The sequence below is a fragment of the Poeciliopsis prolifica genome, unplaced genomic scaffold, assembly GCF_027474105.1.
Source record: "Poeciliopsis prolifica strain line A6 unplaced genomic scaffold, Auburn_PproV2 SCAFFOLD015, whole genome shotgun sequence".
Taxonomy (NCBI): domain Eukaryota; kingdom Metazoa; phylum Chordata; class Actinopteri; order Cyprinodontiformes; family Poeciliidae; genus Poeciliopsis; species Poeciliopsis prolifica.
This window is the reverse complement of record NW_026562390.1, coordinates 1787465-1804461: the sequence shown is the minus strand read 5'-3', so window position 1 is coordinate 1804461 and position 16997 is coordinate 1787465. Positions and strand designations below refer to the sequence as shown.

Below are 16997 nucleotides of genomic sequence, written 5' to 3'. Positions count from 1 at the left end.
TTTACATTTTCCCCTGTAAGAAAATTATGTTGGGAGCAATTTTTACCCTGATTACAAAGTAAAAGTCTCCATCTGCATCAAATTTGTATAATTTTTTAATTGAACACTGTAAAAACACTAAACCTTACCAAATATTTTTTTGGTCTAATTTCTAGTGAAAATACCTCCGTGCACTTGAAATAAGACAAAACTAACTAACTTCTCAGTTTGTTTTAAGTCAATAATTCACTTAGTAGTGATAAAAAAGTTCTTCCTTGACAGATTATTTCATGTTTAACAAGATATTTAAAAAAAAAAACGTTAAATTAGCCTAACTGAAATATATAATGTGTAAAATTACAGATTTATTTGAAAAACTAATGCTAAAAGTGGTTTTTCAAAGAGTAATTCAATTACCCTGATTGAAATATTTAGAATGAAAAATTACAGATTTGTTTGGAAAAATAAACCCTAAAATCCTGCATTAGTGCAAGATGAGAAGAAATTCACATTTTTAAAGTGTGTCAGAGCCTCCATAATGCTACGTTTTCTTTTGAAAACGTAGAAACTAACTGACCAACACGATCAAATTTGATTTTAAAAGAGTAAAATTTTATTTAATTAGCCGAATTGAAATATTTAGAATGTATAATTACAGAGTTGTTTGGAAAATTAAACAGTAAAATCCTGCACCAGTGCAAGATGGGTAGAAAATCGCATTTTTCCAGTACATGAAAGCCTCCGCCATGCTAATCCCCTTTCTTATATAAATAGCTCTTTTGGTGGGGAAGGTATCTGCCGCATGGAGCTCTAACCCTTCTGTCCCTGAAGCTACAGCCAGGATAAGCTGCGTGTTGGATTGGCACATCGGGCTGCCTGGGGCCTGCTGCTGCGCTGGCCGACCAGTACAGATGGAGGGCAGGGCTGGGCAATGCCAGCTTGTCAGTCGGATTAAAACGACTCATTTATTCACTGAAGTACCGTGCAAAGCGACCGGGCCAAAGCAGGGTGAGGCGAAAAGGAGGGTGGGGGGGGATGCGGTCCTCTGCTCTCCGGTCATTCGTCCGCGCATCACTCTCCTGCCTTATTCCGTCGCCTGCTTATCCTTCTAGGGCTGCCAGAAGCTATTACGGCGGTGTGCGGAAGGCGGACGGCGGGGTGGCAGCTCCCAGTGCCCTGGTGACAGATTGCCGCTCGGCATTGGCGGCAAAGATGGCGAGGGGTGGGAAGTGATTGGCTCTGACGCTCAGGAAGTGGGCACCGAGGGCTGGAGGAGGAGGAGGGGGAGGATGACAAGACCCGGCTGCGTGACCTTTCCTAACGACCGGGTTAGCGCGAGGGGCAGAGGCCTTTAGGAGCATGCTCGGCAGCGGCGGTCGCCGTGGCGATCCTGAGCAAACACGGACGCGAGGGCAAGAAGAGGTGGCGGCGACGCTGACATGTCTGGAAAAGCCTGCTGTCCCCGCAGAAACCTGGGCGAGGATAAGTAGAGGACGAACGGCAAGATTAGACCAAGATTCACCTCTGGAGTTTCAGAGCCGCTGCCAACATCAGTCCTCAAAGTCAAGCGATGGCGGGGGGAAGGCCTGAGAAGCAAGATGGCCGATATATGTGGTATAAGTAAAGCTACAGGATGTAGCTTTTCTTAAAAAAAATGTTTTTTGCATATTTTTTTAACCCTCTCCATTTTGTGACAGGTGATCTAGGATGAGATTGATCTCCTTCACTTCCTCTCTGAGCTGCTACTGCCATCTGAATTAATGCCTAAAATCAACCAATAAGAGTCAGAGGCGGGGCTTACTGCTGCCAATCATGTACACCCTGCTAAATTGTGCTACTAGCTACTGTCATGAATTCTGCCCTGGCATTCATGAGAGGCTATGCTAACTGTACCATAGCAGAGAGAAAGTGGATGAGCAGCGCTACATGGAAGGTGATATTAAATACTCTTTAAATACCATCTTGTTGTTGCACTTTAGCATTAGCAGAACTATCATTAGTGCAACTAACATTTTAATTAGCGATGCCACACACTGGTTTTCAACCACATCCTTTTTAGACTTTAATTAATGCTGAGCTCTTTCAAAAGCTTTCGCAATTCTTAGTGATCAAAACATGACCAACCATCAAAAAAGTTAAGTATATTTTCATTATCATCAGGAATAAAATGCCTAACAGTAAACTTTATTTGAAGGGTTGTGAATAAGACTGCCATAACATCGTCATAAACATGACATCATAAACATAACATCATAAACATGACATCATAAACATAACATCATAAACATGACATCATAAACATGACATAACGCCGACATAAACATGACATAACACGTCATAAACATGACATAACACCGTCATAAACATGACATCATAAACATGACATAACGCCGACATAAACATGACATAACACGTCATAAACATGACATCATAAACATGACATCATAAACATGACATAACACCGTCATAAACATGACATCATAAACATGACATAACACCGTCATAAACATGACATCATAAACATGACATAACTCCGTCATAAACATGACATAACGCCGACATAAACATGGCATCATAAACATGACATCATAAACATGACATAACACCGTCATAAACTTGACATCATAAACATGACATAACTCCGTCATAAACATGACATCATAAACATGACATAAAACTGTCATAAATATCAAGTTTTACCCACTTAACTAAGACATTTTGAGAAGTTGAAGGAAAACATTTGAGAACTAAAGATAAAATTTTTCATATTCATATTATTCACTTGCAAAAACAAAAAATGTTACCAAGTATTTGTCAAGTTTCGAGTGCAAATAAGTTAGTACACGTGAAACATGAAAAAACTAACTACAAATGACTTCCCAGCATGATGTAGCAGCTTATTGATTTAAAAAGTCCCACCTCCTTCTTAAAACTCGTGTCAAACTTGAGGCCCGTGGGCCAAATCCGGCCCGCCGCAGCTTTTTATATGGCCCTCTAGCTTCTAGTCTAAACGCTAAGTGTGCTTAAATGTTATGTTTTCAATCAGATCAATGCAGTTTGTGGAAATTATTGTTGTGAAAATCAACAAATCCCTGCACTTTTTTGCGCTAATAAGTAGGAGTTTGTTGTAAATTTTCCTCAAAAATTGCTAAAAACTTTCTGACTTGTACTAAACAGCTGCCTAAGCCTTAACTGAAATCAGATTATAGTTAATAAATAAGAGCAAATGTCTCATATTTAGAATTACAAACACTGATTTTTATAGCAAAAAAATCACAAAAACCTGGAGGGACTGAAAAGATGTTCAATATTATTTAACTTCAAGAATTTATGTATGTTTTAACAGTTTGTGAACAGGTTTTATCGATACGTTCCGGTGCAACCGGCCCTTTAAGAGCATTCAAGATCTCAATTTGGCCCAAAACAAAATGACTTTGACACCTCTGACCTACAACAAGACAGTTTTTCCAAAAGTAGTTCTTTTTCATTAATATTACAAATTTCTTGTAGGCCAGTTTTGTCTCATTTCCAGATATTTTCAGTAGAAACTCGTTAAGATTTGGTGCTTCAGCTGCATAAAATGCTTCCTAAAGGTAACAACCCGCCAAAGTAGAAGCTCTGAACAGGTCTGGATGGCTGTGTTTCCAAGTGGCACACGCCCAGGTCAGTGACAGGCCAAGTCTGCGTACGTGTGTGCATGAAGGAGGGGGAGCTTGGAAGGGTTTTATCGGGTCTAATTACTCCAGATAGCTGTAATTTACAGGTTGACAGCAGGGAGAAATCGGCAAGATTCACACTTCTGCGGGTCAGCATCTGTCGCCATTACAGCGCCGCCGGTTGGCCGGTTGGTCGGGAAGGAACCGTAAACAACAAACGGCGTGTGACAGATTAGCATGGCGGGCTAAAGGACCTTCCACTGACACATCATTTCTCTCGCTCCGCGGCTCAGTTTGGCGGCAGCTGTCAGCGATAAAATGGAAAAGGCAGGAGCTGGGGAGGGTGGAGGTGGCTTTTGTTCCACATCCAGAGATGTGGGTGGTGGAAGGAGAAGAAACCGGAGGAAGAAAATGAAAATGGAGATGGGAGGGAGGGTTAGTGGAGAGTGACCTGTTTTAAAAGTCTGGCCTCACTTTTTAATGGAGTATTATCTGGAAATCCAGGGCAGGGCAACGTCAAACACTAGTTTTCCGCTGACTCTAATTACCCCGGCTGTTTCTTTTTTAGGTCTGCAGTACAAATTGCCGGTGTCATCCTGAAGAGGTAATTTTAGCTCCATTTGCATCAGCCTGTGTGGTACAGTCAGCGCCGAGCTGCTCTAAGCATTATCTCAGTACATCCAGTCCCTGGACACATTTGTTAAAAACCCTGCAACTTCCTGCTTCCTCCGGGTCGGTCCGGAGCCAGACCGGGCCGGTGGGTTCCCACCTCGTTTCCAACAAACAGCCTCCGTGATGGAAATATCCTGGCAAAAACATTTCTCCCTGACCTTCGCCTGGAGGACGCTTTCAAAGTTGCAGGTGATCAAGAGTTTCGTCAACTTCAGACTTTGACGCAGAAAAAGACATTTTCAGTCAATTAAAAACATTGATTAATCACAAATGATAACCACTAATAAGCAAAGTCCAACTTTGTGAGCTTGGAATATAATTATACATGCAGCTGTCTAAGCCCCGCCCTCTCCTGCAATCCAACCAATTAAAATGCAAGAAACTATATGCCTGGTTTTTTTGTGTTTATTTAACAGCAAATTTACATTTATACAAGTAGAAACAAACTAGTATGAGATATCTCATAGATAAGATATATTTAATTTTCTAGTTCGGTTAACGATGGCGCCCTGGGCAACTGCCATATTATATCAAAAACCTCACTGTACACTGCAAAAACACAAACTCTTACCAACTATTTTTGGTCTAGTTCCTAGTTGTAGTACACTTAAAATTAGACGAACCTTTCAGAAAGATACAAGAGATTGGTTTAAGTAAATAATTACTTCATATTGATGAAGAAGTTCCGGTTCTATTAGCAGATTATTTCACTTACAATATGGGATTAAATGTCTTGTTAAAAGTGAAATAATCTGCCAATGGAACATTGTTAAGTATCCCTACTCTTACTTGAGTTCAGTTTCTAGTACTCTGAATGAGCCAGATATGGAACAGCAAATGGATAACATCAAGTTTGTAACGTTAATAGTTCTGAAACAAGTTTTATTTTATTTAGAAGTTTAATACTTAACTCTTAAATGTGACTATTAAGCTTCCTTGAACAGGTTAGGATATGTCTATGGACAATGCAAAACATGTTTTTTTGAGCAACAAAATCTGGTCACTTCTGGTTATTGTAGTTACCCTAAGATTTGGTTGCTAGGCGACGGGCAGAGTTCTGCTGGGTTGCTAGGTAACCAGCACTGCTTGCTGATTTTTCCAGAACTTTTTAAAGCGAATAATTTTCTTTCTAGACACTAAAAAACTTACTTTTTTTTTTGAGTGCTTTGATTGTGTTTAGAAGCAGTAGAAATCCAAATGGAAGTAAAAAAAAAAAAAAAAAAAAACGTGTAATTTTGTATAGTACGTCTCCTTTAAGAGACAATAAGTAGCAGAAACGTTGTTGTTTTTGCCTGAAGTGAGCGAGGAGCAGCTGTGTCTCCATCCCCATCAGCGATCACATCCCTAATGCTGGCTGGTCGCGGGGTGAGTGTACGGGTCTGGCCTTGTCCTGTTCAATATCTAACGGCAGTCTGCCTGGTGGCTACCACTGCCAACCTCCAGAGCCCCTCGGTGCCAGATGGGCACCCCAGGTCTGGTCCATTAGCGGGGCCCGAGCAGCGGTTAGAGCGGGCCTGGACCCCAGCCCTTCTGGCCGTCCCCTGGCACTGCCACAGGGCATGTCGTCCCGCCGCCAGCTGCCCAACGCCGGGTCACACGATGCAACAGCCGCTGCCTACCTGAGTGCTGCGGGCCGCCAGCTGCTGGTTGCAGCTATGAGGGAATAGGACAAGTCCGTTTAAATGGGAAAAGACCTGCTTTTAATAAGTCTGTTTTTCTATTTGAAATTAAAATGTAATGTTACTAAAGTCTTAAATGACAGACACTATTCTTTATGGAGCAGCAACACTTTGTGTTTATAATGAAGACAACAGGAAACTGGGATAAAAATCCAAACTGATTAAATAATTGTTAGAAAATTCAGCTCAAATCACTCGTTATCTTCAGGTTGTTATTAAGGGTAGACTCGGGTTGATTGAAGACAAAAATTGCAATATTTGTTATATTTTCAGCTGGTGTGGTTTGCTTTCACACTGCACTGTGAAAAGAACCAAAACTTGTGAAAAATTTTCTTTTAATTTCTAGATATTTTTCATTAGGAGTTCTCATAAAATTATGTTATTCTCCTCTTATAACAACTGTATTAATATTAGGACTTTATTCTCATAATTTAAAGAGAGGAAAATCATAACCTGACCCGAGTAATCTCTCATAAAGTTGGTCTGAATTCAAAGTCCAGATAAGGAGAAGCCTTATCAGTCGCCTGCTGACTTCATTCTGAACAATGGAAACCCAAGGAAATATTGGTTAAAAACCCCCAAAACAAACACATTTACAATAAGTTTCATCTTTAAAAACCATAAATTATCTCCCAAACTTTGTTTAAAAAATAATTACACAGATTTAATCACAGTCTTGAGTTTTTTGTTATAGTTTTGTTTCTTTTTGTTATGACTTTTCGCTAGCTTTATTAGTCAAAAATAGTTTAGTTTAGGTTTAGTTTTTATTAGGTTTAGTAGTAGTTTCAGTTTTTTCTGGTAGTGGAGAAAAAAACCAACTTCACATCGGTTTAAAAGGCTAGTAGATCGTTTCACAAACACGAAGGCTCTATCAGTTCGTTCTAGGTGGTTTTATCAACATGCAGTTATGATTTTACACGTTTTATTCAACAGAAATGTTTTCTCAGTTTCAGTTTTCTTGACTTTGTCAGATTTAGTTAAGTATAATAACCTTGGGGACAATGAGAATCCACTCAAAGATGGGTTCTTTGACCCGGAGAGTGCTTTTTACATGCTAACCAAGCTCTGGTCTTCCACCTTGTGTATTTATGAGTCGGGTTAAGATGTGGGGTGTTAAGGCATGTAACACGTGTGTTGGTACCCTCCCTGAAGAAACAGAAAGCAGGAGGAAAGAGGGAGAGACATCCAGCACATCACAGGGGAATGTCAGTGTATGTCTGAGCAGCCTGTACCTGCCACAGGACCTCAGGCCTCTTTTAATTAATCATCACACAGGATGAATAATTCAGCCATTATCCCTCAGAATAAATAGAAGCCCTGGATTTTGTTCTGGAGTTGTTCGGTTATTATCTTTCCTTCACAGATTGGTGACCATAGAAGAAGAAAATCCTCTACAGTACTGCAGTAACATTCAAATATACCTTAAATACTGTCAAAATGGACGTTGTATATATTCAGAGTTATTTAGATTTACTCAATAACATTTACTTGAGTAACTTTTAAAAGATATATATGTTGTACTTTTTACTTTTACTTGAATAATTTCATTATGAATTACTTCTGCTCTTACTTGAGTTAGAGTTCTGGTTTTTCTACCCACTGAATGAGAAACAAATGAAACGCCTGCGGTTTTTGTTTTAACTTTCAACGTTTTTTTTTAACTTCATAATAAATAAGAAGAGAAAAGAAACAAAAGTGTCATGTATTTCAGCAATAAGTATCAAATTATTACGATTGCAATTCAATAAAGATGCAGCTCAACCGTAACACAATTTAAGCAAGCACCCAGTTTGTGGCGAATATTATTTTTTAAAAGCTGTGATGTACTTTTTGATTTATTCTAGTAATGCTCACTGGTTTTCTGTTAAAACATTGTGTAAAGTGCGATTTCTGCACTGAATGCTTGTCCCATATTAAAGAGAGAGAAGAAGACGGGAAGTAATTAGGAGCTTCTGTATGTAACCTGAACCCTATAAGGATCCATGGTGGCGGAACTATCATGCTGTGGGAAGATTTCCTTTAAATGTTGATGGAAAATTTGGAAAGAAATCTGAATGGGCAAAGAAGAATTTACAAAAATGCCTGTTTAAAGTCAAGGTTAGGTTTAGGGCTGAAACGATTAATCGCGATTAATCACAATGAATTGATAATTATTAACTAATTTAGTAATTGATTAATCGTTCACTGGTGTATATTGGTTCAAAAGAGATTCGTTTGCTGACAAAACATCATATTGAGATCAGATCTACCTTCTTCAAATCAGACAGAATTGGTGTTAATCGACTCCAGAACGTTTGTGCTGCAACAATTTTTGATTGTGCTGCTTTTCTTTGAAGGTATTAATGAAAGTTCAAAGGTCAAGAGGTCAACCAGGCTCCCCACCTTACTTAAATCAAATAAAATTGACGTCAAACGTTTGTGCTGCAAACATTTTCCTTTTAAAACTGTTAATAAAAAGGTTTTCAGAGGTCATCAGAGGTCAACCAGCTGCCGCATTCACAAAATCTAACAAATCTGGTGTCAATCAACTCAACTAAATTTGTCCTGCAAAATTTTTCATTTGTGCTGCTATCATCTTAAAGATGTTGATAAAAATAAAATTGGTGTCGACTACATTTGTGCAGCAAAAACTTTCGTTTGTGCTGCTTTTGCCCTGAAGACATTGATGGTGACCTCTTTAAACCTTCTGACTTTTAAACTTTTATCAATAACTTCCAAGCAAAAGCAGCACAAACGAAAGTTTTTGCAGCACAAAGAAGCTGAGTTGACTGACACCAATTTTGCCTGATTTGAAGAAGGTGGTTGTGAAGGTTGACCTTTCATAACCTCTGGAAACATTTAATTTATTTAACATGATGGCGGCACAAACAAAACTTTTTGCAGCACCAACGTTTGGCACCAATTTTGTTAGATTTGAAGACGGTGGAGGCGACCACCTTCACTCAGGTGTCAGATTCCCTTATTCTGAGCAGAGCAACTGTCAGGTGAGGCCTTAGCAGTCGGTGGCGCAGAAGAAGCGCTAAGTCGACAGCTAATCTCTGCCGCGGCGACCCGCCGGGTGCCGCCGGTCTCCAGAGGAAACCCGAACTGCGCCGCTCCTCCACGTCCTGTTAGCGTCTCCCAGAACGGAGCGAACCGCGCTCTAAATACATTTCATTATCATCACCATGATTATATCAGTAATTGTGTGTACTCTGTAACGCGGTGCAGCAGCAGCCGCCTCCTCCTGGGGAGGCTGGATGATTAAAACATGCATGGTGAGCCATGCATCAAAACGTCCCTGCAGGCTTCCTCACCAGATCCATGCGAGCGGCTGCCCTGACGCCCGGCGCTGGCAGGCTGCAGGATGCGGTCTGCTGAGGGTTGAAAGGCTGAGGAGGATCCTGCAGGCAATAACAAGACTGCAGCTGGACTTCAGAGGTGCAGAGGACTGACCCGAGCCGATCCCATCCATATCCATAAACCCACACTACATAACCTATATTCCTTCAGACACGAGTCCAGCCTAAATAATTCCTCCAGCACACAATCCTGAGGTTCAAATCCGGCTTCTTCCATCTTCATGTGGATGACAGCAGAGGATAAAGTTTTTGTGACAGCATTTGATGAATGTTTAATCCGACATTCATACTCTTCCCCGGGCTGGGACCGGGTCCCGAGTCAAAACCCACTGCAGACACTCACAGCAGCAGGTGTGTGAAATATTCATCCACGACACGCTTCATTAAGAATGAAACACGCTGTTCATTTATTTACTCCGATTATCGAAACAAAAGACAGAAAATGGAGGGATTAAAACATGGTGGGTGTGCGATTCCGTGTTTGTCTCGCAGATTTGTAGCAATTTGTTTTGTGACAAATAACGCTGCCTGTCGTCTTGCTGAGAGTTTACAGCGAACGGGGGGCTTAAACAAATCACCGTCTGCGTCAGATACTCCGGTTCTGCAGCGGCGTGACCTTTGACCGGCCCAGAGGCGTTGGCTGACTGGTCCCACAAAGCGAGCTGATGTATGGACTCAGCCAGCAACAGAGAACCGGATAGTTTTTTACTAATTAATGACTTTTAATGATCTCTCCTGACGAGAAGGGGCTCCGCTCGGACAAATGAAATGACTGATGTCGCGGCTGTCAGAGTGACAGCGCCGCTTCGCCGTTTGTCTCCGCTAACGCTGAATGAATGTGACACGCTGATGACATAATTTCCCAATGGAGATCATTAAAGTTTCATCTGTTCTAATCTAATTACAGTAAAAGATATTCTCATCTTAACGCAGAGTCTTCGGGAGAGCTTCAAGAAAACAACTGAACGACACGAATAAGATTGAAATAAATAAAAAAAAAACAGAGTATATCTCACCAAGGCAATAGGAAATGTGCATTTGAAATGCTGAAGTCAGCGTTAACTCGACTGGAAAGGCTTTAGGTTTCCGTTTTTACCATTCTTACAGAAGTGCATTTATGAGGTCAGACGCTGATGTTGGACGAGAATGCCTGGCTTACAGCCAAAGTACTGAAATCAGCTCTCATTAGCTGCGTTTCCGTCGATTACATAATTGAACAATTTGACAATCCATTTGCTTAATAAAAAAAAATACACACAAACCACAAAGAAGAAGATGACAGGAAGTAGACTGAAGATGTTTTTTGATGTCTTATCACATAAACAAACTTATTCATGTGTGATTTTAATTGCATTTCTAGTGGAAAGCTTTATTCCCATTCATATTATACAGCCAGATACAACTGCTGTTGAACAATTAAAGCTGCTCTTACTGGATGCAAACTTATTGGATAAGTTTGCATCAAATAAGTTTAATAGAAATGTGGCCTCAACATAATTTTGTTTACTGATGCACAAAGGTCGAAGGATGGATAAAAATTTGTATTAGAGGTAACACATACTAACCAAGTGTAATGTTGTTATTTTCATTGGATTTGCTGTTATTTGCATACAAAAACTAACGAAGGAAGCAAAATAATTATTAAGTCTTATTAAATTTATTTTTGTGTAATTTAAAATAAAGAAGCAGATGAACAAATCATTATAAAGACACAGAGAAGGAGTAATAAGTTTGTACTTCTTTCCAATCCTTTTCAAGTATGTAAATCACTATAACGTTGTTTCGATTGTCTATCGGGGTATTGTGTTTATTTTAATTACTTATTATTTTATCACTAAAGCAATGGTGATAAAACATTGAATTGAACTGAACTGCTGAAGCGATGGTACCAATAGAGTATTGCTTGAGAAGCTAAATGTATCTAAAAAATATTACAATTCTCATTAAACTGCTGTTCCACCAGCAATTACACATTTTTAAATCAGTTATAAAATATACGTATTTGCTTTTGCTCCATAAATGTCTGTTGCTCCATACAAAATACTTATTTGGAGAAAAAAATAAGTTTATAAATGTTTTACTAGTATATTAATTTCCTCTTACCCGTCCGCTTTTGATTACGTCACTTCCGCTTCCTGGTAAAGATGGCGGCCGCCAGTGCGGCTGACTGCGCTCCCCGGCAGGCTGGAAGCGTCGCGATAAAAACGGAGCCTTTACACGGGGTTGATGCCCCGCCGGCGCCGCGGGACGTGCCGGTGAAACGCGACCCGGTGGTGCCGCTGCTGTCCCCGGTGAGCGGGCCGCAGCCGCTCCGCTGGTCCCCGGATCACCGCCTGGCTGTGTGCGGCTCCAGCTGCCTGTCGGTGCTGGAGCTGCGCTGTGACATCCGCAGCAGCAGGCAGGACCTGAGCCTCAACCGAACCTCCATCCCGGTCCCGGCCCAGACCCACAGGCTGCGGGTAAATACGAGATATTCCGCTGTTAAGAGCAGAAGCTGCTGTTCGAGCAGAGACGAAAACAAAATAAAGTTTCTGCAGCAAGATGTTGCTGTAGGGCGTAAAAACAACAACATATCCATCTATTTTCAAACATCCTGTTTGATTCTGGCTGCTTGATTTAAGTTAAAGATATTCTGTCACATTCTGCAGTGACACAGGCAGCTTCTGTTTATAAAACAAATACAAATGAAAGACTACATTTCCACTCAAACAAACAAACAAAAAAACTCAGAAATTTTCTAGAAAAACAATCTCAGAAATTTTCTAGAAAAACAATCAGACATTACTGAGTTCAAAAAGTTGCTGCAAAAATAACTCAGAAATATTTAGATTCATCTCATGAATTAGAAAATTTCTGAAGTTTAAAATTTACTTTAAAAAAAGCTCAGAAATGTTGATATTAGTCCCAGAAATATAAAAGAAAGCAGAAGAAATCTCTCATTTTCACAATATTTGCTAGGAAAAACTTTAAATTTCACACTAAATATGTAGCAGAAAGCTAAATAATTAAAATAAATACTAACTAAATACTGTATACTCACTAAAAACCATATTAAATAGTATTTAAAATTAAATACTATTTAAATAGTTGTATTCTGTGCTAACATGATAAATATATAGATATTAAATTAAATATGTTATTAAACTATATATTTAGTTTGGATTAGCTTGAAAATGAATTGCATAGTTTAGTAAATAAATAATTAGTCAGCAACATATTTAATTTAGTGCTAAATATTGAACTTGAAAGCTCAATATTTAGCTTCCTAACTAAATATTAAATATAAAAGTTAAATATTAACTTTGACTAAATGATGTGCTTGAAACTTAAATGTTGGTATAACATGGTGAAAATATGACTTTAAAAAGAAACACCTAAATTATTATTATTTTTTACAGTGCAACTTTTCAAACCGTTTAACAGTAAAATTTTCTGATAAATAAAGAAAATTTGGATATTAACTTGTTACATCTAACCGTTTTTAACCGTCTTTTGGATCGTAAGGTCGGACCGCCAGATGAGTTGTCGCGTGCTGTAATGAAGTTCTCGCTGGATCCGGACCCGACTGTGCGGCAGGTCTTTCTGGCGGACACGGTGATCAACCCCTCAGTCGGGGTTCACAGTGGGATGAAGTTCGCCAGCTGGTCTCCGCTGGGCTGCGACTCGTCCGGCCGCTGCCTCCTCGCCTGCCTGACGCTTGATAACCGACTGACTGTTCACAGCAGCCACGGCCACCTGGAGTGGAAACTGCTGGCCAATCTTACCGAGAATTATGGTGAGCGGCTAAAGGAGCGAGGCTACGCCAGGAAGGATGGCAACCCCCCGCAGGCGGACCTTTTGGACCTCGCCGAGCTGCAGCGGCGGTTCCGCATGCAGACCCCTGTAAAGATGGAGTGGTCGAGCATTTACACCATCAAAAAGGTCCAGGCGGACAACAGCTGTGTGGATGAAGAGATGGTTCTCCTCGCCGTCCTGATGGAAAACGGCGACCTCGTTTTGTGGAAGTTCGTGCTGCCGTTCGCGGATGGAGACGACGTCGTCTTCTACGACCTCATCGAGTCCGGCGTGAGCAGACCCAGCGACTTGGCGTGGTGGGAGTACGAGAACGGGTCTCAGCGGATGGGAGGGCTGATTGTCGGCAGCGAAGTCGGACCCGTCAAGATCATGCCGGTCAGCCTGTCGAAAGTGAAGGGCTACTGCACGCTCCGGCTGCCCGTCATCCTGTGGAAGGAGTCCGACGAGATCGCAGTGGAAAACATCCGGTGCTTCCTGGTGATCCACCCGATCCATAAAACCAGCTGCAGCCTCATCGTTGCCTCGAGGGGTTGCTACATCTTCTGGTGTTTGCTGATGGTTTCATCGGACGGACTCAACATTCATAATTCGCACATAACGGGACTGAACTCGCTGCCCGTCGTCTCCTTGGCAGTCAGTCAGCAGGAAGTCGCCGTCTACTCGTGCTCCATGGACGGTTGGATCAAAAAACTGACGCCAACGTTCACAGAGAGCTCCGTTATCTTCAAAGTAGAGGACTTGGTTCAGCCAGAGACCCTTACGGGACGATGGATACACGGGATTGCTGTTAGCCACAATGGCGGCTACGTTGCTCTTGTCAGCACCCCGGGGATTGTCGGTAGCTTCCATCCTATCCACAAGAACTACCAGATCCACTTCCTGACGCTGAAAACTCCCGAAGCGGCCGCATCGCTCCTGCTCAAGTCCCCCGAGCAGAACCTGTTCAAAACAGCGGACTTGCTCGACCTGGTGAGGTGGCAGGTTCTGAAAACCAAACGCGTGCCCACATCGCTCCAGGAGGAGCTTGACTGTAAACTCCAGGAAGTGGACTCGCCATACTTGTGGCGCATCAAACTCTTTTTGGCGCGCGTTCTTCACCTGACCCTGCAGGTGCCGCACACAGAGCTCAAATGGAAACCCAGGCGGACGGCGGCCAAAGTGTTGGTACAAGACGAGGAAGAGGACGAGGAAGAGGCCGCTGAGAGGGTGGAGGCTGGTGAAGGGGAAGCAGAGGACCGAAGAACCGAGGTTCAGACTCTGATGGAAGCAGCAGAGACGCATCTGATGAGGGATCACATGAAGAAGGTTTTGGGCGTCGTCTACCTCAACACCTGGGTGCCTCAGAACATCTGCATCCCCACCTGCGGCCTGATGGACTACCTGTCCAGGGATCCCAACGACAAAGATTCAGAGGTACGCACTTGTTGTTAATGCCCATTTTTACACTGATAAGAATATTTTCAGTGATTAACAAGTTGCTAAAATGGCTTTCTTACGTAAATAATTGAAATAATTTTTTAATGTTCTGTCATCTAAAACGTAACTGGAGTGTTTCCTTGATTGAAAAAAAAAAATCCTTTAATCTCCAGGGCAACCATTTAGCAGTGCAAAACGTCTGGGTGGGCCTGGCCCCGCCTTCGAGGCGTAGCTCGTCCCCCACTCAGCTCCTTCAGACTAGCCAGAAGCAATTAGCAAACACATGGTGGAACGCTGAGCAACGCTGGTAAAATTGTTGCTAAAGGGTTAATAGAGGAGCCATGATGGGATGACTTCCTGAAGCCGGAGCTTCAGTAAGAGCAGGAGTTTCTTAAAGAGACAGAGACCCAATTTCAAAGCATTAAATTACAAAGTCAAATTTGTTTTAATTAATAAATGAAATGTGATAAAAATATTCATTTTATTGAAACTGTAGGTGACGTAGTTACTTGATTGGTGCTATAAAATGTGCCTGGAAAATATGTAACACTGGCCCTTTAAATTCTTCAGTGGCTTTCTGGTTCAGTGCTTTTCAAAGTGGGGAGTCAGCAGGGGGCGCTACAACGAACTCAGAAACAAGAGGGGGGGAATTAATCTAATATATTTTTTAGGCAGAAAATATGAATAAATTTTTATCTTAAAATCAATTTTTCAATCATCAATATAATCAGCTTATTACTGCATAGATAGATAGAAACTTTATTAATCTTGGCTTTATTATTATTGTATAACAATGGACTAATTTCAACTTTATTGTTGCTACGAATTTATTCTTATACTATAACTTCATACTGGTAATTTTTTTATTTCTCATATCATATTTTTGAGTTTATTATTGTAAACTTTTTTTTTTAGTAAAAAATAAATATCCGTTCTGTTCCATTTAAAAATAATAATCATGGGAGTTTTACTTTTATTCAGTTTTTTTGGTGAAGTGTCTGAAATATATAAATTTATCTGGAGTGTTTTTGCTTTGTCAGTGTCATGGAAGCTTCAGGAATCTGAGCCGCGGTTCTGATAAACTCTGCCGTGTTTTTGGCTCCTGCAGGTTCTGATCGGCCACATCCGGAAGAAGCTCAACAAGCAGACGTTCCCGGAGCGCTGCAGCCTCTGTCAAGCCCCGCTGCCCTTCGCCGACTGCAAACAGGCCGTCTGCGAAAACGGACACATGTGGCTCAGGTCCGAACGACGGTCTTTAAGAAAATAACGGTTTCATTTCCCCGTCCTTCAGAGGGAAGCGTGGGCGCTGCTGCTGCTCCGCCGGGAGCCTGACAGTTAGGACACAAGCTGAATCTTAATGCCAAATTCTTCCTCTGACAGTTTATTTATCCTCGGAGAGCGGTAATCAAGCCGCCCACCTTTTGATATTTACTCAAGCGTCGCTCTCATCTCCTCATAAATATCATCCGTCAGCCGTTCCTCCTGCTAGCACATGGCGCCTCTGCTGGGCTCGCCATCCCATCTCCTCGCCCGTCACCCATCCGCCAAACTTTTTTTTTTGTTTTCTTTCTCTCTGTGTGTGTGTGTGTGTGTGTGTGTCGCTGTCCCTTCCCATCCGGCTTCCTCATGTATTTGTGGCGCTCTCCTCCAGGTGCGTGTTGTCATACCAGGCCTGCCAGACGCTGACGTTCAGACGCTGCCTCCTGCAGGATTGCATTGCCAGACTGCCAGAGCCTGAGGGTAAGCGCCACTTTCCATCCTCCTCCTCCTCCGTTTCGCAGGCCTGTCACCCTCAGCGACAGCCTTCGCCCCGCGCCGCCGCTCAGATCCACGCCTGGCATGTCGGGTTTCCACCCGCTTGAGGAGTTAATACCTAATAACCAGCGACCGTTTTAGAAATCAGCTTCATTTGCTCTGATTCTGCGTCTTTAATTTAGTTCCTCAGTCATGTTTTTTTAAAGATTTATTGTGTGTTTTATCATCTTTAAACCACTTCTTATCTTAAGCTTCTTATCACAATTGTTGTCAAGATAAATTCCAGTTAATGTTTGAAACTCCCCAAAACTGTCCATATTGTTGATCAATTCGAGTATCAATAAATAAGAAAATATGATTATTGTGTCCTAAAGAAGCATATCAAAAAATATTACACATTTTTTAACAATTTGATAAAATGCATTAAAACACTTACCTCTTCATATTTTAACAATCCCAAATATATTATAAAATGTATGAATATGAGATTTTGATTGGTTGTTGTCATAATAAATTTCCAATAATATTTAAAATCCCCCCAACTGTCCATATAGTGTTAGTTTTATTATTTTATTCACTGTTTGCTCAATAAAGATGTATAAATAAGTATTGAAATATGATTAAATGCAGTTACTGTGTACATTTTAGTCTTTATGTGACTCATGTCCAAAAGAAAAATATTTCTAATAGATTTTTTTAACAAT

The 16997-nt window shown here is 41.2% G+C and overlaps 1 protein-coding gene across 1 annotated transcript; it reads left to right on the top strand.

Moving 5' to 3' along the window:
- Positions 1-11471: 11471 nt before the first annotated feature.
- Positions 11472-16647, top strand: gtf3c4 (general transcription factor IIIC, polypeptide 4). The gene is made up of 4 exons (XM_055040226.1): positions 11472-11786; positions 12832-14535; positions 15647-15777; positions 16190-16647. The coding sequence occupies exons 1-4, from the start codon at positions 11472-11474 to the stop codon at positions 16398-16400; spliced, it is 2361 nt and encodes a 786-aa protein (XP_054896201.1). The 3' UTR covers positions 16401-16647.
- Positions 16648-16997: the final 350 nt, after the last annotated feature.